The 24,263-nt window shown below is 37.7% G+C and overlaps 1 protein-coding gene across 2 annotated transcripts in view; it reads left to right on the top strand.

The window, feature by feature from the left end:
• LOC125703482 (amyloid beta precursor protein) overlaps nucleotides 1–24,263 on the top strand; it is a 202,892-nt gene that overhangs the window by 134,272 nt on the left and 44,357 nt on the right. For both annotated transcript variants that reach the window (XM_048968045.1, XM_048968035.1), the window contains 4 exons: nucleotides 5,996–6,129; nucleotides 12,826–12,900; nucleotides 13,956–14,114; nucleotides 23,029–23,157. In XM_048968045.1, the coding sequence (XP_048824002.1) occupies nucleotides 5,996–6,129; nucleotides 12,826–12,900; nucleotides 13,956–14,114; nucleotides 23,029–23,157 (497 nt within the window). The remainder of the gene's footprint in view (nucleotides 1–5,995; nucleotides 6,130–12,825; nucleotides 12,901–13,955; nucleotides 14,115–23,028; nucleotides 23,158–24,263) is intronic.

Raw genomic sequence — 24,263 nt, 5'->3', positions numbered from 1 at the left:
ACCCATATATTAAGAAAGGAAGGTGTATCACTCTGAATACTTGGATTGGCTTCTCCTTGGTGTGTTAATTCTCTTCATGTCACCTCTGCCTGAAAATTCTTTCAATTAAAGTTGTAGACATTTTTAAACAATGTGCTTTCTACTCTGCTTTAGGAATATTCATCTAATTTAAAAGAATTTTGGAAATTAAGAGACTTCCTGAAAAGGAAAGCCCCAGAACTGCTGACCCTTTTACTGTTCTTGAAATTGATCCCTAACTATAACTATTACAGAGCAATTTTTAATTTGGTAAAAAGATGCGTATACTTTTTTTTTCTGACAATAGGATGTATTTCTTTTGTCTAGTCTGTTAGCCTATTTATGTCTTCTGAGTCCCCAGTACTGCAGTCAGAATTCCTCAGTTTTTATGAAGAACACTTTACTTTCAACGACTTCTGTGGTGTCTTAAAGATAGTTGTCAAAACATGAGGAGAAAATAAATGTACAGGATAAATAAAACCCAGTGGATTTATTATGATCAGGCTGAATGGTAAATATGCAGTTGAAAAGGATGGACCTTAGCATCAATGAAAATCGTAGTGGGAATTCATATTATTGTAATCTTTGCTGAAAATTAGAAAGGAATTGAGTGATCTGAAGGACAGGGATTCCAGGCTCTAAGCATAATCAGCACAGTTCACAGTTCTGCCATTAGCTTCCAAGCAGGAAGATGGGCTGGCAATTCACAAGGTGAAAGATCAGGCCCTCAAAACTCAGTCTTAAAGTACTGAACAATTATGAAGACTGATGATGGAGGATATTCATAAGGTTTGTGTAAGCACACAGAAACTCTTTTTCCAGAATTCAAAATGGCCCCTCTGAGTCTTTGGGTTACGGTTGTGTCTCCTGCAGTTCATTATAAAGTAGGTTTTTGAGGCACTAGGTGGCATTATGGATGTGATTGCAGTCATTTCTGGAGTGAGAACAATTGTCCGTATTTATAATGCAGTAGATCGTTATTTATGTATCATGTATAAATACACTTAGTGTTATGTGCCATAGTATTGATCTCAGTACTGAAAAACATTCTTGTCTGGCACTGTGTGTCCAAGTAATTAAATTATGTTAACCTTCACAAAACTCATCCTCGTATATCCTTTTCCCAGCATATATTATAATAATTTTCTTACATTTCATACAAGCCTTTTCCAGTCTTCGTCTGTCTTATATCATGTAGCCAGTAACTTACTTGCTTTGTAATAAAAATGTAACCAGCATTTTCTTCTACTGTTGTTTAGAGTCCATTCGTTGGATTTACTACCGCCGTGTAACAAGAGTAGCTTATTCACAGAAGAATGGGTATACCATCTTGTAAAGCTGTTCATTTCACAAGGTAGCAGTAGCAATAAAAGAAAACCTTGCTAAAGATACACCGCAAGCACTTGTGATTGTCAGAAGTGATATAATTAGATAATTAGATGTGATCACAGTCAACAACTGAAAGCTTTGATCTTAATCCTTCATTAACATTGATATGGCCGTTATGTATGTGAAAATTAGAAGCGACGAATGCATTCACTGAATGCTGCATAGTAGTTAGGTAATGTTCTCAGTACAAACGGCTTCCCATATTGCATGCAACAGCCACACTTGTCCAGAAAGATGGCATCTACCTACCTCCTATACTTTATGTTTGCATGGTGAGTAACTCTCATTCATTTCACTGGAGATACTGATGTGGATTATTTATTTTTATGCAAAATAGGACATAGGAAGAAGATATTTTTTCAAGTTTTTTTCGTTTTAATATTTAATAATTGTTAGATAGCAAAATGTATTTAGAACATAATTTGGCTTTACTATTGAACCCATGTCTCTACAAATGCTAGGATTTTTAAGTGTAATTTAAAAAAAAATCTATGTGGGAATTGACAAGTAGAATTTGAAGAAAATGTCATCTGGTACTACATTTTTTCCACAGCTATCAACACACACTTGTTGATCAGTCTACAAGCAATATACTAAAATGAGTTGAATTAGAAAACAAGCAATGCATAGAAAATAAAACCTCCTTCGAAAAGCAAATGTGGTCAGAAATGAGATCAGACTACAGATTTTTAAGGAATCCTTACATGTATCTGATATCTGACCAAATGTTCCCAATGTACCATGAGAAAACATGCAATACATCCATAGAAATAAAACTCCCAAACGTGTTGGAATGGAAAAGATAGATTTTGTGCCAAGAGCCATGAAAACATTAAAATGTTTCTGCTATATTGCAGAAGGGGGGCTCAGTGTTTTTTGTATTTCTTTTCATTTGAGACAATGGGTTTCCAGTTACTGTTATGTTGGAATCACGAGTCCTTTAAGCATACTGTAGGTAATATACTTTTTAGTATCAGATGGAGAAGTTCTCACATAAACATTTACCTGCTTTGTAGATATGAAGATCAAAATCTCGTAGGGTTATTTGTTTTTAAGAACTGATTATTTTGTCAAAAAAAAATGCTACTGATTTCAGATTATGTGGATAGGTAACCACTCATAAGAGAATTGCTTTAAACCGTTTCAAAACGTTATACCTCAGTTACTTCATTCTGATAAAATTACTGTTAGAAATCTTCTCTCGAGATTTTCTAAATCAAGCTGGTATCTGACTTAGTCATGTATGAGTGTAAATGATGAAGCTTCTTAACATAACTGAAATTAGACCTTTATTGTACTTCAGGCCTCGACTGGTTTTGAGCCTGGACTGCTTTATTTGGGTTTAGACATTAAAAAAACTCTTTTGCTATCTGAATTCTTTGTTCACCCTTTGGAATTTTCCATTCCTCTGACCCTGCCTTGTTAAGTGTCCTGTGTATGGTTGGAAAATCTGCACTGGAGAGGCCACATGTGCAGGTTGGGAGCTTTTGATAATCAAACCTTAAGTGTACAACTGTCTTAACTGATCTTACTGCAAATTCTGGTGACCTTTTTTTCCTGTTCAATAAATTAAAGGTTAAATTTGCATAATTTATTGGACAGTTATTTAAATCATCACTTCTTTCCATTCATATTTGTACAGACTTAAGGTGGGAGTTGCATGGGGAATTGTAAAAGATGGGAAAAGATGGAGAATTACATGCTAGAGCTTCTCCCCATTTCTGTCCTGTGCCAAAACCTGCTGCTTCCTGCAGAGGATGGCTTAGGCAAGGGCAAATTTTCTATGCAATGCCCAGTGTAACTGCAGAACTTGCTGCCTTGCTTGCCTAACTGTGTTGTGAATGTTAAGTTTTATGCTGGTTTGAAGAGAAAAAAAATGAGAGTCATAGAAGACAAACCCAGCAGTGTCAGTCAGATGTCACAACAGCGTATTACATTTCTCACAGATGCCTCCAGGCTTCCAGTGGGCATAATGGGAGAGTGTTGCTTTAAACTTGTCCAGCTCATTCCTAGGAGTGTTTGGTTAGCCTGTGCCAGTAAATAATAGTACCTTGCAATTTAGTGCTTTTAAATTTCTCCCTGGTTTTAAGTAAACTTTTATTTTGATTTTTTTTAAGTGGAATTAAAATGTACTGCACTTAACTAAAGCTCCAGGAAAAAAAATGAAGATTAAATTAGTTTGGTGCTTGAGAGATTAAAGAGGAAAGATATTTTTAAATACTTTGTGCCATCACAGAAATGTTTTCGCTCCATTCAAGTTTTGGATGAGTTGTTTTTGGAATTTGCTTTCCCCAGTGGTTAGAGCCATTCCTGCCAGCAGCACTGCACCCCAACAGAAACCACTTCCTACACTTGTGCACAACTTTAATGCTCTAGAAGTCTTTACTAACTGAAAGTTTTGGTCTTAAAATCCAGTTAGACTTTTTGTGCACATGGGGGACAGTAAGCTCATGGATCTGATTTTTCCAGTAGTGAAAATACAGATGGCTAGCAGGAGGTTACAGATTAATGTATGCACTAATAGCTGTCTTCCACTGACCACTGTACATTAAAGACCTGGCAGAGGAGATGAGATTTGCAGAACTCTTACCTGACTGCCTTGCAGTTAATTTAAAAATCTCATTTAAGTCTTCCTTGGTTTGACACTTGGAATTGTATATTTCTAATACTGCAATCAATCACGACTCATTGAAGATGAGTTCTGATCGTGAAAAGTTTAAAGCAAAAGCACTTTTATGCTTTTATAATGGTATTATAGGATTTAAATTGTCTGAAGTTGTAAGAGACACTAAATACTAAGAGTAGTATTCTATTTTTTAACTTTTATAGCTTGTCATGAAGCTTATTTGCTTCTGTTTGTTACAATACTTAGTAATATACAGGTTTATGAAATGTATAGCTTGCAATTAAATATTTTTGAAACATCTGAAAATGATGGAAGAATAATTTTTGCTACCTGTGCTTCCTCCACTGGATTCCTTGTAGATTCCCATCAACAGCATCCTAAAACCAACTGTACCTTTTACGTGGTCGTGATATCCCAAATGCAATCAAGGCCAAAGGTTTTCTGGTCATTGTTTTGTTTGTTTTTGTTTTGCATTTGAGTTTAGACATCTAATGGAAGATTAGGTTGTATATTAGTTTAAGATTTTATTAAAATTTGAGGATGTATTTCACTGAGTGGTGAGGCACTGGAACAGGTTGCCCAAGGAGGCTGTGGATGCCCCATCCCTGTAGGCATTCAAGGCCACGCTGGATGTGGCTCTGGGCAGCCTGCTCTGCTGGTTGGTGACCCTGCACACAGCAGGGGATTGAAACTGGATGATGCTTGTGGTCCTTGTCAACCCAGGCCATTCTATGATTCTCTGACTGACAAATGGGGACCATGTACTTATAACTGTTGATTTAAAGAAAAAAAATTAAAAAAAAAAAATCAGCCAGTGTGTCTTTATATTTCAGCATATTGGGGAGAGTAAATATTGGTTGATATTGCTCAGTCTAAACTTCAGATTAAAGTTTGCTTCTTCTGAACACTTTGAGGTTGAAGGTTGGAGCCAGGGAATTCTGATGTTTTTTTCTTACCTGTATCAGCCTCCACAGTAGAATGTATTACCTGTGTTAGTAACCTATTGTATGTGCAGTCACAGGAATTTAATGAAATCCTGTGCAGCTGTGTGTACAGTCTTTATTTGCTTTATAAGTTTTTTAAACTAAGTTATCAGTTGTTGAACAAACTGTGACCAGGGAAATTAATTATAAAATAAAGATCTTTAGGGGCAGTGTAGTAGAAACAAAATGGTCAATCATCATTAAAGAATTTTTTTTTTTAATTGCTATTATGTCCATAGCACAAAAATGCTAGACTATTTAATCTAGGAGTCTTTGGATGTTACTACATAATTAAAGGATGGTTGCTTGAATTACCCCAAATGTTCTTCTTTCTGATACTGGTGTGCTAGGCACTGCTTAGTTGTCTGACAGGAATGGCCAATCATTAGCGCATGCTTTCTGATTACTTCCAGCATCTGTGAAGGGCTTTATTAGTCAGAGTTGTTACAAATAAAGTAAATGCCTATGAGGCCAACTGCTATTAAGGGAAGGACTTGAAGTATTTCATTAGGGTGCCTTGAGGTCCAAAGGTGCTTTAAAATGTATTAGCGTTGGCACTAGTGTGTTACAGTTTGCCTTTTAAAAAATACACTAATATACACAGCATGTCATTCTGCAAAGGGTGTTCTGCAATTTTATGTATGTTAGCAGTGGGCTTTTTTTTCCCCTTGTAATTCTTTCCTTTGGCAGTGGTTTCTAACTTATTTAAATGATACTGCTTTGCTCATTCTGAAGAGTTTCTCCTGGATTATATAATGGGAGGGAAATCTTTTTACATGTTTATATGTATTTCCTGCATGTACTATATCTGACTAAACCATGTTGTTATTATTCTTCTCTGAGGTTACGCTAATGGCTTTATTCTGATGGAAATTAGAACAGATGTTTCTTTCCTGGTTCAACCAAATTTTATCTGTACTAAAGTAGAATTCTGGTTTTTTTTCCCCTTTCCCTTCCCTCTCTCAAAATTCTACCTCAGTCCCTACCACAGCTGCCAGCACTCCTGATGCTGTTGACAAATACTTGGAGACACCCGGGGATGAAAATGAACATGCTCATTTCCAGAAAGCCAAGGAGAGACTTGAAGCTAAGCATCGTGAAAGGATGTCTCAGGTAAGAGGGGATCTCTTTGTCCACGAATATGGTAGAGAGCTTTGCCTCTCAAGTCATAAGATGTTTTCATTTTCCTGTTTCTCAAGGCTTCTGTGAGGTTCCCTGCCCATCTGCAATGCTGTAAATTTACCAGTTACTACCTTTCTGAATACAGCTAAGAATTTAGTAGGCAAGGACAAAGGTTTGTGCTTGGATTACAGTTGTAAACCCAAGCTGCTACAGTTATTTCTGCTGCTAAAAAGGAATAAAAAGTCTATTAACGGTTGCTCTCATCTTTTTGAAGATATTTGGTTTGTAATGTTATTCCTATCTTTAAAGAAAGAACTTGACCACTGTTATTTATCCTTCTTTTGTAGAGACTAAACTAGATTGCATGTGATTAGCTTCATTTTCCAGGTGTATGTATACATGGTAATGCCCTGGGGTAACTTAAGCTTGTATATATTTATCGAATGCTCTTGAGCCTCAAGGTAACATAAAATGCATCTAATGCCAAAGCAAAGAGAAAAAAATCAGTGCTTTTGATCTCAACTAATCCAACTGACTCAATCCTTTTTATTTTCCTTAAACCAGAGTTTTGTGTAGCCTGAAACTATGTACTGTTTTTAATCTTATTGAACACTAGGAGATGAGCTATTTATTCTTTCAGAAATGGAGTTTGTAATAGAAATACCAATAAAAATTGTGATAGTTCTACTTCAGTAACAATGAAGAAAAACTATAGAAGGTTTAAAGGGCAGCCTGTGATATAAGTACTTTTTTTTAAGATGGATCAACTAAAAAGAATTAATGTAGTACAATTCAGATGAGCTTTGAATATCATATAGATACTTCAGTATATTTTTTTCTTGTAACTTTACCCTCTGTTGCATTTTCAGTTTCCGTATGTTACTGACACATTATCCATTACCTTTTCATTATGAAGTTTGACTGAGCCTGAAATTAGAAAGTCTCCTTTACTATCTCTGTAGATATGTATCTTCTTATGAGTAGGCCAGGGGCATCTTACATGAAGCAGTTGTTGTTTGAGACCCCATACAGTAGATATGACACGAGGTAGCAACATAAGTGTTCTTTATCTAGCCTCCACTTCAGAAGAGCACAAAGAGGGCATCTCTTTCTTACAAAGAGGAAACTGATCCAAATTAATGCTTGTTAAAGTGTTAAAAGTCTGGTCATATTATCTTTCCCTTGGAAGTTTAAACAGTTTCGTGGAGGTGACCTGTAACTGAGCTGGTAGCAGGAAGGGGTGCAGCTGGAGACTAAGCTCAAGAGCAGTGTGGGTCAGCAGGAAAGCGAGCTGGATGAGCAGTAGTTAATGGGACAAAGATGTGCTGTGCTCCCTCTAAGGCAGCAGCTCATTGCAGCTGAGACATTTAGTCCTCTGCAGCCACTTATTCCCTTCCCTTTCCTGAAGAAGCCCTTTTAGGTATGCTGTCAAGACAAGTGCCCTGAAATGGAAGGGCAGTCAGTAGGGAAGGCAACCTTTCACAAAACAGTCCTTGAATTCTCTGCTTATTTTCACGTTTGCCTCTAACATTAAATATGCAGTGTAAAGATTGATCTGAGTAATAAAGGGCAGTATTTCTATTTCTACAGTATTTAAAACTGTGTATTTATTTTCTACAAAGCTGAAAGGTTTGTGCAGAAGAAGTAATGAAATACATAGGAGAGAACACTGTCAGTGCTTGAGGCTAACAAAGCTAACTGGGAAAGCTACTGAACTGCAGCTGCAGAAAACTTGTGGGTAAATGCTCTGCACATTCAACCATGTGCATTTGGGGGAACTTTATAAATGAATGCTGTGGTTCAAGAGTTTGACGGAAGATCATGCTGGTGCTGCCGTGTGTTCAGCCCTCGTTAGCACGTTCCCAGCCATCCTTGCTGTCAACACTAATGAGCATACAGCTGTGGGGTGAGGCAGGTCAGCTCCCTCATCTCATTGCCATGTCACTCTTATAAAAAAAAAAAAAATAAACCAGCTCTGGACAGTTCAGCAGCCTAAATCAGATCTGGGAAAGAGTAGCACAATAGGAACCTCAAGAAAGACGGAATTGATCTGTAGTATGCCCAGGCTGATGATTAAATTGCAGTGTAAAGTTATATGTCTTGAGTTGTTTTTGCATATGAAGTATGCAAAACACCTGCAGAGCTTTTAAGAAGAAAATTCACATAAGTTTTTAAGAATTAGTTTTTGCCACTGTGAGTAATGTCTTGTACAGCACTGAACTAACTCCTCACACTAATTGTTCTAAGAAGAAAAGATCTTAGCAGGTAGAAGTAGGTAGAAGCTTACCAGTCCATGTCTTGTTTCCAGTGGGAACTGTGATATCTTTGTGTCCCATACCAGTCTTCTTCTCTGGCCATTTATATAAATGTATATAAATATGTATGTATATATATGTATATGTATAATATATACATATATATATATATTATTGTATATATATATATTATATATATATATAATATATATAATATATATGTATTATATATATATAATATATATATACAATAATATATATATATGTATATATGTATAAAATTTGGGTTTTACACTTTTTTTAAAATCATGAATTTTCTTAGCATGCTTTTAATCAAAAATTAACTTGAAGTTGTTACTTGTTATATTGAAAATAATGCTGAATAAGTTAACTGAACTTTTGTGTCACGTTTTTCTTTAAAATTAAAGATCGTGAGACTCTAGCTCTGCCCTCCAGCTGCACTAAATATATTTATTCCTTTTTGTTTAGTCACATAGTAGTTCAAAGTTTGTTTCTTTCAAAGCTGAGAAGGAGCAGAAAAGTCCACTCTTACAAAATGTTCTTTTTATACAGTGACCTGATACACCTCTAGTTCACGCCATTTAGATCCCTTCTGCTCTTAGGAGTCCATGCCTTCAGACCACCGAGTTTTTCTGCCTTTATGTCTGCACACACCAGGGGGAACAATGCTTATAAACTTTTCTAGGCAGTATTGTAAAGAACATTACATCAGCATATGATTTCTAACTTTTCTTGGGTTTCCAAATTACCAGGACAACTACATTCCCATGCAAACAGGGCAACCAATCGCATGCAACATTTAGATGTTTGCTGTTCTTTTATATGTAACAAGGAGAAGTTATGTTTATTTATCTCAGGCTATCCTAGCTGTTTCCTGATTTGATACAATCCTCCTTTTACTCCAGATCGTTAACACAGTACAATTCCCTCACTTAAACAGTTGCTGGTAAATAGCCTGGTGAAATCAAATATTGAATCTTACTCAAGGGAGCAGTATATTTAAACTTTTTTTGTTCTCCTCAGCAAAACATCTTGAGACATCCTGGAGGCTTGAATTTATTCTTCCTGTTATATTACTATTGACAGTGTTTTGGGGACCATACTGTGCTTAGTACTTAAGACAGGAACTTAATGATACTTTGTCTCTGACAATAGCCTTACTTCTTGGAATTGCAGTTCCAAGGCAAGCATCTGAAAGCACTACGGTCCTCAACCTGGCTGAACATAAATGCAAAAGCCTAGTGTTGGGTTCAAGATTTCATTGAGAGGATAGCTTTAAAAATGAAACACAAAGTGGGTCTAAACCAAAGTGTTTGATCCTGTTTGTCTTCAAAAGATGTACAGAAAAAGCTATTGTTTGTGTCTAGACTCCTGGGAGAAGAAGATAAGGCCAAAAACAACTCAGAAAGTAATTTCTCTGTATTCAGGCTTCTGTTAATCATGGGCTGCTTACTTTACAGCTTCTCCCTCAGTATACAGTGTACCTACATTTTAAAGCATTTTTGGAAGAAGCCTCCCTTAGTAAATGACAATTAAAAGTTTCTTATAACATATAAAGTACACTTCTTATCTCATACCAAGGGCATGACCAAGCATGACAGCAATCAGTGTGTTTGGAGGGGTGCCAGAGTGTTATCAGAGCTCCTTTATTTGTTTATCAGGTAGAGTTGCATCAGCAAACCCAGTGTTGATCTGGTGTTGATCTGTAAGAGGACGTGGGTAACCAGAGTTGTCCGTCTGTTCAACAGCACTAAGAGTCATTGCATGCTACTTGTTCCCACATCTTTGAGGTACTTGCTGACTTTTAGCACCATATTCCCTGGATCTCTCTGGCTCAGCTGTTCTGTGTGGGAACTCTTTCCTTCTCTAAAACTGTTAGCTTAGTTAGGAGAACACAAATACCAACCCACCCCCAGTTACACTCAAGGCTTTTTGAAGAGATCTAACGATGTTATTACCAGGAAAAGAGTCAAGACTTAAGTGTGCAAGAAAATCTCTTGACAAACATAGGCATCGTATTGTAATGGCTTTGTCAAGCTAACTAAGCAAGCCTTAAGTCAAGGACCTCTTCTGTTGTGATTGGTAATGTGAATAAATTCTACTGGTTTCAGTGTAATGAGATTTTGTACTTAGTACTAGTATTTGCTAGCATTTGTACTAGCATTTCTCTTAATAGAGAATGACACTTTTCTTGCATCCTTTCTCCCTCTTGCTGTCCTCTACGGCCCAATTTCTAAAGGAATCTACCAGGCAGTAAGTCCCAAGTCCTGAAGAAGTTTGACTTTGAAGCAGCTTGCTTCTTAAATCTTAACCAGAAATTGTCATTTTCCAGGTACAAATCAGCCAAACCTTGGAGAGTTATAAATCTATATGGCTTTGATAGGTCTGTGCTTTCAGTAAAAGAGGATAGGCTTATAACGGCACATAGAACAAGTTCAGCCTTCTCTGCGCAGCCATATCTGAAGAATGATTTTTTTTTTTCCTTTCTGCTTGATGGTTTTCCATAGACCTCAGTGGTACGTTTGCTAATCTCTCATAATTCTGTAAAGGTATGGCCTTCAGTAAGAGCCCACGACTTCCCTTGGTATTAGCATTTGCCCATAGATACCTGTAGGGCAACTGTTTAGTTAGAACAAATCCACACACTCCCTCCCCACCCACACTGCTTTCAACTGTTAAAGTCTTCCCAATTGCAAAAACAAAACTCAAAATGGAACTTCTGTAATCTTTAAATTGAATGTTATTTCTGCAAACAGCCATGTTGTTCTGTGCTTTTTTACACAAGCCACTTGTTCTTGCACTGGAACTGGACACTGAATCCAGTAATTTATATTCCTCCCAGCTAGCTGTGTAGGCTGTCAGTTTATCATCCCGCCTTCAATGCTTTAAAAGATTTAAAGAAATAAATAGACAGGGAGACTTATTCTAGCCAAAGGTCTCCTTCTTGCATTATCCATAAGGCTTGTTTTCATCATGTGGATTAGCAGAGTGTCTTTGTCTTTATGCTTTTCAGGATTATTTTAGGCATAAAATGGCAAGGAACTGTTGTTCTAAAAACCCACTGATGCTCATTCAGAGTGAAAAAGAGTATTAAACAGATGTCAGACATGAGATTTGCAGACATAAAAGAAGGGGTGGGAGAAGAAAATCTGAGCTTTGCTAGTCTAAGTCAATGCTCAAGTTTTAACTGGTATTATTGTAATTTATGACTTGAATTAATGCTGGGTTCTGGGTCATGTCCTGGCACTGGTGATGTAACAGCTCTCTAGAAAGATGCTGTTTGTGATTGCATTAAGATTTCTCAGCCATGACAATGGTATAGCCTAAGTGCATAATTAAGAGATGAATACCCAATGCACCCTTAACACAGATCAGCACTCCAAACACTAGTCCATTTTTTCCAGAATATATCATGACACTCTAACTAGCTTTTTGCTTTGTGCTCTCCTGTACTGCTTTGTTGGAGAAGGATTAAAATCTTCTGTGATTGAGGCTTAACTTGCAAGCATGAGACACAGCACTTTGTCTTGTCTTTGGTATTTATTCTGGTAAAATTTTAGTTATGTGTATGAACTATAAGCTGTTCTTAAATCCCCATTGGAAAGTATATGTTTGAGAATTTCTGTTACAAATGGTATGAAAGTGTGTTTTCAGGTAAGAATTGGGAAGGAAATGTGCATTTTGAGGAATTGCTTCTGTTTCTTCTGTCTTTTGACATTGTGCTAAACCTTCACATAAACAAGCCACTTATCTGTGTGCACTGCATTTGGTGACAGCTATTGCTCCATCACAAATTTGATCTGAAGAGATGGCTCTCTAGGCATGAAATGAGGAAGGTCCCTGACAAAGACCATGAGAAGGTTATGATGTAATGAGCAGCTAGTTAAGAGTAATATTTGAGAATTCTTGAATTCTCCCATTCACCAATTCTTGAAATATTTGGAACCTAATTCTGAACAGGCTGACACAAACTGCATGTAGATCTTCATCTGCCCTATTCAAAGGCAGATGAGATAGTCCAAAGCTAAACATTTTTCTGATGCACCCAAAACTGTCACATAGAACGAGTGGAAATTTGCTCCTTTTGACTACAGATGGAAACGTTTTCCTTTTTGTCTGAGATGAAAATGATCTGGTGTGTTCACCCATAGAGATTCCACTTCCTTTGCTTGAAGGTTGACTAACATCTGTGAAGTTATGAGAGCTTGTCATGATGTTCAAATACTGAAATTCGGTCTTTGTTTAAATTAATAACAGGATTCTACCTTTGTTGCAATTGCTTTTTTGTAGCAATGTAAGGAGGGGGAGGAATATAAAAAGATGATTGTGTGAACTACAGTGCTTGGCAGTTGCTGAGTCCTGAGATGAGAGAAGGAAATTTGAAATTCACACTCCTTGTTTTGTTTGTTAGGTCATGAGAGAATGGGAGGAGGCAGAACGCCAAGCAAAGAACTTGCCAAAGGCTGACAAGAAAGCTGTTATTCAGGTAAAAAAGAACACTTCTGCAACCTTATCAACTGGGACTGCAGTTAAAATGCAGTGCTTGTGAGTGGTGATGTAATTTCAAAGCATATTTACATGAAGATTTAATGTTATTTTCTGCTCTTACTATCTTTGTTTCCAGCTGTGAAAAGCTGCTGGTGTCTCTGTACTTATCACCCAATCCCTGGAACAAAAGTGCAGAAGAGAGAATTTTGACTTCTCATCAGTGAGAACTGACAAATCAGTTCCCATAAGGCCTTTTCAGAGTTTAGGCTGTGATAAACTAGTAAGCTATGGGATGTAATCTCAAAGCAGAGATGGAAAACATGATTTGAAGGAGGAATCACCATCAGTTTAATCTGGAAGAAACTCCCTGCCAAAAAATCTCTTATACAAAATTATATTATAATTCAAAAACTCTGACAAGCCAGACACTACTTGAAAGCCACTGTGGCTGTGCTAGATATTATTCAATGCTGCTAGAATGATTTCAGTGCAAAACTATAAAAAAGTAACATTCAGAATCAGACTGCTTTGCATATTAAATCCCACAACTTTGCTCTCTCTGCATTATATCCACTCAAGCTTTTCCTTTAATGGAATGAGTCTGGGTTCAATTTTTCTTCCTGGTGGCCAATTTATAAGGAATTACACTGACTCTGCACCGGTTGAATTTTTTTTGCACTGTGTAGATTTGTTTGTAAAGTCACTTTGATACGTGGAAAGCCTTTGTGATTGCAGGAGATGAAGTCTTGTCAAACTCCATCCTTTTCTACACTGAATTCCCTAACACTAAACACAGTCACAGTGGTTGTGTGAAGGATACACTGGTGGTTGTGCTGAACATGTAAGGAATGTTTGACAGATTTAAAAAAAATTGTGGCCAGGTGTTCAGAAGCAAGTCCTACTGGAATCAATAAGAGGGACATTCAGCACAGAAGTTCTAGAAGCCAGACTGACATGTGGAATTATTTTGGCGATTTGCAGGCAGATTTTTCATGTCTGTTGTTCTCTGCTGGTGTCTTCACTGCTTCTGTTGTGATGAGTGTTTTTTTTCAGCATTTCCAGGAGAAAGTGGAATCTCTGGAACAAGAAGCAGCAAATGAAAGGCAACAACTTGTGGAGACTCACATGGCACGGGTGGAGGCCATGCTGAATGACCGTCGCCGCATTGCTCTGGAGAACTACATCACAGCATTGCAGACTGTCCCACCCAGAGTAAGTGCAATATCACCATCATTTGACTGTGTCAAGGTCAGTCTAGTCATCCTGTGGAAAAAGAATGTATACCAAATAAAGACCAGCAATGAAGCACTGACTGTGCAGTATCTACTGCAGCTATCAGACAGTTTGAAAGTTTAAAGTTTTGACATATTGTGTGCACACAAATATGAACACAGACATGCACCCCGTACCTACGTGTAGGTAGATACCTACATACATACACACAGATACCTAGGTAAATAGCATGAAAATGCCTGAAATTGTAGCCGTTTGCAGATCCTGATAAAGGATGCAGTCATTCTGAGTGGTATGCAGTAGGATGCTTTGTTAGGTCAAGAGGGAGCTTAAGGATAAAGGATACTTGTGTTCTTGTTTCATATACTGAATTGTTTAAACGTTTGGAGAAGGATTGTGGAAGGATTGTTGGATGGTGTGAAAATACCCCACTGGCAATTCAAATTTGGCTGTTTGATATGATGGCTTTTAGTGCTGTAAACACTAAATCCAGAATGTGGATTTGAATGGAATTATTAAAGACACTACATCTGTGATGTTTTTGCTTAATCTTTAAACAGCCAGTCTGTAGCCTTCATAAAAATGAGAATCTTTGTGAATCCTATGGGAAAACAGTTGAATATTTTACATAACTCTCATCTCTTGAATGCTTCCTAGATGGGAAAAACATTATGTGACTTAAAGCCTTTTGAGTGATTAGTGTAAGATGGATCCACCAGTTCCTAAATCTGGTCTCATAGGAAATTACATCAATATTGACTACCCTGGTAAAATTATATATTTTAAGTGAATTTCCTTTCATAGAGAAACATGCTCATTCAGAGAGCATGGAAAAATGATCGTAATCACAATTCTTTATCATCATCAAACTTCTTCTCCACCTCTTGCAAAACTGTGAAGTAAAAGAGTAATCTTGAGTTGCCTGTCTGTCACAGAATAGCTGTATGAAGAATTAGTATTTTGCAGCATAGTGATTTGTTGAAAATGAAGCAAATGTGTATTAAATTGGGTGGAGGATGTTAGTTGGTCTGACTGTGAGATGCTGTGTGTTGTAATCTTTGACTATTACAAGTGTAGTGAAGGGCTTGGACTCCAGAGTTTTTTTTGCAAGTTACGGGCTGGTATGCAGCTTTCTTTGGGAGATAGGTGTCTGCCAATCAGAACTGAAAGTGAGATGTTTGAGTTCACAGAAGGGCTGCAGGTCCTGTTCTTCTGCTTTGTGGTTTTGAGGAGTTCACCTCAGATGCAGTTTCACGTTTGGCTTCAGGCATTCAGCTCTTGATATGAAGTTGAGCCTTGTGTGATTGTAACTCTGTCTGAAAACTATCCTAGAGAAATTATTCTGTTTTCTTCTCCAGTCAGAATGCCCTCAACTCTCTCAGCCTGTCTTGATAGCTGGGGCACTCCAAACTTCTGATCGTGCTCATGGGCTTCTTAGGACATCTCCAACAGATCCATGTCCTTCTTGTATTGGCGTCCCCAGAGCTGAACACAGTATTCTAGGTGGGGTGTCATGAGAGCAGAGCAGAAGGGGACAGTCACCTCACTTGCTTCTTTAGATGCAGCCAAGGATACAGACTGCTTGTGCACATTTCCAGCTCGTGTTGAGTTTTCCATCAATCAGCACCCCCAAGTCCTTTTCCTTGGGGCTACTTTCAATCCATTCTCTGCCCAGCATGTATTTGTGCTTGGAATTACTCTGGCCCACTTGCAGGACCTTCCACTTGGCCTTACTGAACTTCATGAAGTTCACATGGGCCCACCTCTCAAGCTTGTCAAGGTCCCTCTGGATGGCATCCCTTCTCTCCAGTATGACAACCACATCATATAGCTTGGTGCTGTCCGCTAATTTGTTGAGGGTGCACTCAATCCCACTGTCCTTGTCACTGACAAGGATGCTAAACAGCACCTGTCCCAGTATGGACCCCTGAGGAATACTGCTCATCATGAATTTCCACTTGGACATGAGGCCACAACATTTCAAGTGTGACCACATTTCAAGTGTGACCATGCAGCCGATTCCTTATCCATTGAGTTGTCCATCTGTCAAATCTTTCCAGTTTGAGACAAGTATGTCGTGTCAACTACTTTCTACAAGTCTGTACTTAAAGTGGTAAGGTCTCTTAAATAAAATTAGAAGAATATTAGAGTTTAAACTGAAAAAGGAGTTGTTTTTCTTTATTGAAGTAAGTAAGTGTGTTGGCGGGGGAAGTAGTGTTTTTCATGTGCTGTTTAATCACTTGGATGTGTTGTCCACATATCCTATCTCTTCTGCAGGAGTTTTTCAGATGTTACATGGAATCATTGTCCGTGCCAGTGTCACAAGAGCTTGTCAGGACACCACTCTGAGCAGCAAGGGAGTCAGGAAGTTCGTTCAGAAATGAATGACAGAAATGAAATAACGTAACTTCAAGGTCTATTACAACATAATTTTTTTGTCAAAACCAAGTGCTTGTTCTGTTGTTTTCTCAGAAGCACTGTCATGCAAGATGCCCAGAAAGTTAAATTTTATCCTCATCTCTACTTCTCAGTACAGCTTAACTGTGCTGCTATATTCTGTTGTCTTTGAAAACAGGGTGTAGCTGTTCAGTATCCGGTGTCAAAATGCCATATTGTTTCATCCCACTTGATGGTCTTAGTACAGAAAAGGAGGATTAATGGCAGTTGGAACTAATACGCTTCTACTTTTTAAAACAGTTGGAGATTTTCCCCTTCATTTTGGAAGTTAAATAGAAGAATTCAAATGCATCAGTCTCTGCAAGCAACTTGGTTCTATAATTTGCGTATATTTCCTTTCTCATGTGCATGTCAAATTTATTTGGATTTATGTCTCCCTGTTTAAGCTTTGTTGGTAGCAGAAGCTCATTCTGTGTGGGAAGTCAGGGGGAGGAGGTGTGGTGAAAAAAAATGCAGTTCACAGTGGTGAAATAAAGGGTTTCAGAGCAAGGAAACATACAGGAAATCTATGAACAGTAATTAATTAACCTCCTTATATTTTGCACAGAGTAAAATGAGCATATAGTAATTAAATTCAGTTTAAAATGTTTCTCTTGCACTTCAGAACTGTTTCACTAAGATGCAAATTACTGCTGTTCAGAGCAGGGATAGTTAACATCAGCCCTAGCTTGTACATTAACCCATTTGAATTTATTTCCTGTATATTTTCTTGTTTCCCTTAATGTCCTTTCTGGTACCATTTGTGCCCTGAGTTTGTTCCTTTGGTGAGAGCTTACTGTGGACTGAAACTAGTCATGTTCTGCTATTTGGACTTGGAAGAAAGATCTGCAGAAGGGTCCTCACTCAGTGCTTCTGTGTTCTGGAAGTTCAAAGACTTTTTTGGGTCCAGCAAGGTCACTGGGGAAATACACAGTTGGAGGCAGGGAAAAGTATAACTGCTGATCTGATAAAAATCCTTCCGTGCTATAGGAGAGATCAGTCCAACTCTAATACTCCGCTCTCCATCCTGCTCACCTAAACATGTAAAGTTACAATTTCTGTGAAGTTTTGTGCTGAATTTTGTGGGATTTATAAAAATAGACAGCATGGATTTTAGCTCAGCTTTTAAACCAGGTCAGATAGAGAAAGATGGTTGCTTAATTCAGGTTTTCTGAAGCTTTTAGGTGAATAAAACCACACTTCCTTGCTTTTTCTCTAGTCTGAGGAGTTGAGCGTGTGGTATAGTCATACACCTCATCTTGCCCAGTAGGATTTCTCATATGAGCAACTAAAGTCAGAGAGGCAATTCCAAATGGATATTACAGTCTGCAAAACTTTGGCAGATTCATCATAACTAAAATCCAACGTTTTACAAGAGCAGACACAAAATTTAATTTGTCAGAGTTGAATAAATTTAAATCTTGTAAAAGCAAATGATGAGGTGGAATCAAATACTGTTTTCACTTTGTTCTTTCTCAGGAAAATCCTTGAGAGAGAAGGCAATGGGAAATTTTGAGTGCTAATAGCAATGTATTCGTTATGTGTGGTAATATACTTTCTTACAAACTAGCAGAAATATTGAGAAGACATCTTTAACTCGACATAAAATGTAGGATAGGGGTTTCACATGAATGAAAAGTCTCTCTGTCATCCTAGCCAGCCATCCTTGAATGTTCCTAAAATGAACTGCAGTTCCAGTATCAAATACAGCCCATGAATCAATAACATAGCAGTTAAAATGCATACCTAATATAGTATATAAGGTATCCTTAAAAATTGAATGAAAAGAAACAATTGTTGCACATTTCAAGAGCAGTAATCAGAAAGGAATGGTGATTGATGTTTCTCCAAAGGCAAGATGAAATATTAAAGTACAGCATTGTGGATCTTTCCTTTCTGGTTTAGAGTGAATTTTGATCAAAATGACAAGCCAGCTCAGAACTTCCCATAGAAGTTCCATGGCACACAGACATGGGAGGTTGTAATAAATACACAGAAGTACATTCGGATGGTTTTCATGTTGTTTCTCTGCAGAAAGTATTTTGAATTTCTACAGAGAGAGCGTAGGTTATATTTGTAGCAATCCAAAATAATTTTGATGTTTCTGTTTTCCATGCTCAGTGAAATAGCACTTTTTCACAACTCCCTTAAAATCTGAAATGATAAGGTAGATTCTGTGTAGAGGTCATATATGTGTATGTATATATGTGTATGTACAAAATAAATGTGTGCATATTTTACCAGTTAGAAACTGTTCTGCAGTTAGAAACTGCATTTTAGACCACATGTATGATTTAGCGAGGTTGGGATTAGGAGTAGACCAATGGGTTACATTTTCTTGTAAATGACCTGTAGAAAAAGAATTAGGTTTTTGTTCTCTAAATTTTCAGATGTGAATGAACCTACCTTATCTACATTTCAAGGAAATCGTAATAGCAGCAGAGCCAAAACTTAGAAGTGAGAGAGAGTGTAGAAAAAGTTGTGAAAGCTGTAAATGATTTTAATTGTGTTATAAATAAACAATAAGTAACATTTTCTGCTGGCTAGAACAAAACCAAGCTAAATCCTTGCTGAGACCAGCAGAGAATATAATCAACTAAATACTCACTATTTAAAATTGTGTTTGAACAGCTTCTGGTGGGCTGCCTTCTGTAGGGTTCTTCTACTGTGTTTGATAAACCAGTACTATCAATCTAAGTCATGTTACAATACGAGTATTGTCTTCGTATGGCTTATGTGTGCCAATTTATTTCCTCCAGAAGGATTCTGAAGTGCTTTGAAGCATTTAATTACACAGAATTTTTGCCTTTTGAAATGTCTTAAAAGATGAAGTAGAAAGAGAGCCCTTGTTCTCCAGTAGTTGATACTGGGAACGCCGTCCACGGTAAGGACAGAACAACCCTTGGCCAGCATTGGTGTGTATTTGGACATAAACTGCAACATTAATATTATTATTTCATTGTTAAAGAGGAATGTCAGTGATCTTGTCTCTAAACTGATTCTACCTGAAATTAAGGCACCTTTATTTCATGCTGATTAAATAGTCAGTGGGGTTGGGATTCACCACTGGGTAGCAAAAGTTGCCGTCAGTGATTTCTGCTTGTGATGCAGTGATTTAGGCTTGTCTTGTACAGCTGGAAACCTTTTAATAGGTTGTCAGGATTGCATCTATATATCCACCAAAGAACTGCTTTACTAAGAAGAGAATAGATATACTAAAATACAGTCAGATAACAGGTCATCTGTTCATCTGTTACAATAGCTTGTAAGAGGACTATGATCTGGCTGTGCTAAGTGTTGGATAAAAAGCAAATGTGGAAAAAGTTTCATGGGCATAAATGACATGTCTAAATGTGCTTGAAATAGTTCAAAGCTGCGTGTAACAGGAGCCTTTGCACTACTTCACTCAAAATTACTGTATGTGTGCTTATTAGATGTGTTCATGTTATTCTTTAATTGGCCTGAATAATAAATATCTGCCATGCTTATGTGGAGTTAAGCTTCTTTCTAGTCAGTTCAGGGTTTTCCAGTTCTGAGTAAGCAATATTATTCCTATCTAAACCACATTCCTTGTGAACTGATATGCATTCTCAATTTGGTGCTGGATCCTCTTGCTCAGGAAGTCACCAATCATTCTGGTTACTAGCTCAATTGCAGTTGCCAGAAATGTTGGCCACTTATTTAAGATAACTAAAAACATGCGGATAATGAAAGCCACATTGGGAATATCCTGGTCTCTTTTAGAGGAAAGCTGATAAAAACAAGCTGATAATGCAAATACAGCTGGAAATAATAGTATTATTTCATGATGGTTAGGTAGCCCTGGTGGCTGATACAGGTTAGTTATTCTGTGAGATATTTTTTTATGAGCTAGCCTGTGGAGCCATTCCTTTCCTCTGCTAGACCACTTAGTGTGGCTGTTCCACTCTACCACATTACAAGAGTTCATACCACCACTTGAAACAAGAGGTTTGGGGGCAAATCCCGCTGCAAAAAGTATGTACATGAGTGTGATTTCTAAGCAGAAGTGGTTCACTTCAGTGTGGAGATGGGATTTGGGATTAGAGGTATTTTTGCTAATCCACAAATTTGTTCGAAGCTTGCAAGCAACAGATCTGCAATTCTAGGCATAGAGGAGAAAAATAACTTCTGCCTGTTAAATTTGGTTCTTGTTTATGGTATCCACAGGTGGATATGAGAAGTCCTGCAGAGGTCTGTGACTACTTGGCACCAGCCCTAGCAGTTTAGCCTTCAGCAAAGGCCCTCAAGTCTTTAGCCAATAGCATTTCAAAGTTGTGGGAAAGATTGGAGGTCTGACCTGATCTCTATTGCATCTGGGACATTTAATGGCTATTTTAGGACGTAAAAGCAGAGCCATTTTAAGAGGACTCTTCTGAAAGTAATACCTCATATTATAGTATATTATATTGGCCCATGACGTCAGAGGCAGATGGTGGTATGGCAGTAGAAGTTGAGCCTTCCTACAAATATTCTGTTACATTTCGCTGCCGTGTGACAGATGGCAGCAGAGGGGCAGTCTGGCACAATGGCATCTGACGTGGAAGTGCATGTGAATCAAAGATGTGTCATTGAATTCCTCCCTGAGGAAAAAATGGCACCCATTGATATTCATTGACACTTGCTGTACATTTCTGGAGACCAAAAAGTGGATGTGAGCGCAGTGAGGCAGTGGTGATGACAATAGTGGGTCGTCTCTGCTCATGCAGATTTTTATGAGGACAGCATGCAGGTTCTAGTGAAAATGTACAGCTGATGGTGGTGACTGTGTTGAAAGATAGCGTTCTGTAGTTGTTAGTTTGCTCTGTCAAATGGTGTTATTGTGCACTTTGTATCTGCTGTACCTTCTATGGAAATAAATAGGAGGCATTACTTTCAGAGTGACATATGTATATCCTTCTGGCATTAGACATGACATTTCAATTTGAGTATTCCTTGAAGAAATAGAAATTAATCCATTTCTCTTTAATGTACACAAACCTGCTATCTTTATGTGCTTCAGGGGAACAAATGATGAAATGTCAGGAAAGGGAACAATATTTTCTGTCTTCAGAAAATTACTATTTTAAACCTTAGTGGTCTTCTAGCCTTTATTCCTATAAACTGTCACAGCTGGCATTTCATTTTGTTTTGCCATTATAGTAATGTTGTAGGGATTGCTTACTTTTCAACATTTGTTCATGGCTTCTTGCAACTTCATCGCAGGCTGTTTGACTTTGGAGTTATTTTCCACAAAAATGAATTTTCTGTCATGGAACTACTGAGTTTAATCCTTTCATTGGGAATGATTTCACATTCTCTGTCTGAAAGATCCTCATATAACCTTTGTTTTACTTTCTTTGGACATCTTAAAATCTACTGCCTCTCTCAAGCAAAGAAATTCTTCAAGCTCTATGGCTTAGTATTCATATCTTGTGTAAATGTTAAATTAGTTTAGGATCTATATTTGACCATGAATCTAAGTTCCTAAAGCTTCAGCTTCGCCCACAGTTCTTTCTGTTTCAGGAAGCTGTGCACAGAGCTTCTGATGCTTATTTTGTTGCTTCCCCACCCGTTCTTCTGGATCTGTACCAGTACCCAGTGAAGCTGCTCCCTTCTTCTGCTCATTCTTTCATTTCCTGCACATTAAGATCACCATTCCCTTCCTTCTCACCCATGTCAACTTAATTTTTCTCACTATTTAGCAGCTTCAGAAAAAATACACAAGCACAACCAGGCAAGCAGAGTTGGTGAGGGGGGCTGGATTTCCAGAGTCGCCCTAAACACTGAGTTAAAAGTGAATGTCTTAGTTTCATGGTAGGAAAAACTTCCCTTCTTTGCAGTCTTCACTGCTGTACCATCAGTCTGTGTGTATTTTTCATGTTCCCTTCAGCTGCAGTTCTCTCCTCTGTTCATGTTCAGTTGTATGCCTTGAGGCATATAGTTAATGGCTTTCAGTAAGTAAAACCACCTGAAATGTATACATAAACTTTTCTTTCTTTTTTTTTTTAAATCTGATACCCAAGTTGGGTACTTTGAGAAGATGTGTGCCCTAAAATACCTCAGCTATTCCTTTCCTCTTCGTTTCTTCTGCTCACATAGCAGTATTAACAGGACAGAGCAGTCTTGAATTTGTTTAAAAAAGTTTTTCAGTCAAATCTGATTGATCCTTGGCTTTGATAGAGTATTGCCTTCAGATGATCTTCTCTGCAGGTGCTGAGCAGTTTATTAACCTTCTGGTTTGATTCTGGATGCATTCTATTTGATAGATGATACTGTTTAATAAAACCAGTTTTAGTCTTTTGCAGTTTTAACTATAGTTAATAGATATCGATCTCAATTGAGCATGCAACGTAATAGTTATTCTGTGCTCCTGTTTTGGTGCATACCTCCAATGTATGGAACTAAAACATGTGTTGTTCTAAATTTAACTCATTTATTTCCTGTTTCTTCCCTATAGCCTCGTCACGTATTCAACATGCTGAAGAAGTATGTGCGTGCTGAGCAGAAAGACAGACAGCATACTCTCAAACACTTTGAACATGTCCGGATGGTAGACCCAAAGAAAGCTGCCCAAATTAGATCTCAGGTAATCCCCACTCAGGGTTGGTGGGGTCACATTTCTCATAACTGTTGTGAGTTTTCTGTCAACTTACTTTTTAAAAAACATTTGACTACTTTCTGTGGGCAGCTTCAGGTGCAGTAAAAAATAAACTGTTTTCCTGAAGAAGATCAAGACAAAGTGATGTAGTAGTCATGTGGGTGTAATTTATCTTTTGAGAAGAACTGAAAAGCAGGTTTTCTGTCCGTCAAAACAGTGAGCCAGTCATGAACACTTCCCAAGAAGCCATCCAGAGCAGTAATGCCCAGAGCCTTTATTACTGCTTTGGTAAATAATACCTCGAGGAAAATGTTTGTAATAGATTTAGCTGACACATATGGTTATGCTTCACTCAGCTGAAGCAGCAAAACCAGAAGTGGTACAGCCATCTGACTGCAACCAGCTTTTTTGTAGTCATTGCAGAGGTACTTGTAATGTCTATAAATGTGATTACTGCAATGCACTCGAGTTTAACATAATTTTTAAAATGTGCATGGTAGTTTGTGGCATTTTAACTGCTGAATGTTACTGCAGTCCTCAATGTGTGTGTTTTGGAACAGCTTTTATGTTATCTTTGTAAATCACGGAGGGTGAGGAAGCAAAAAAACACAAGATATAGCTGGCTTTCAAAACAGCAATTAAAATTGTAGGCAGAACGGATAAGCTGCTAAAAGCGTGTGCTGTAATCTGCAGAATCTGCCTCTGTTCCAGCCATGCAGTTATGAACTGATTGGCATTGCTAAGAGCCAAATCAAAACCATATACCTCATTGAATGGCATGATTTGCATATTAGAATTATGAAACAGCTATTTCAGCCAGACTTGAGAATGGAGATCATGCTAGCTTGAAATTACTAGAGTTAAAAATGCACACTTGTAAGCATCTTCTGCTGCAATCTTGGTTTTCTCTTAAATACGATAGCATGTCCTTTTACATTTTACATTACTTTAATTTCTAAAACATTGGATTGTTAAATCACAAAAACCAGTGGAATTTTGCAGACTACAAGCTGTTTGGCAGCACACATGAAGAATGGAAAGTGACATTTAGATACAAGAAATGCAGTTATTGTTTTGTATATTGCCATAGGAAC

The sequence above is a fragment of the Lagopus muta genome, chromosome 1 (assembly GCF_023343835.1).
Source record: "Lagopus muta isolate bLagMut1 chromosome 1, bLagMut1 primary, whole genome shotgun sequence".
Taxonomy (NCBI): Eukaryota; Metazoa; Chordata; class Aves; order Galliformes; family Phasianidae; genus Lagopus; species Lagopus muta.
Note: the sequence above shows the minus strand (reverse complement) of the source record. Positions and strands in the feature narration are given on the sequence as shown.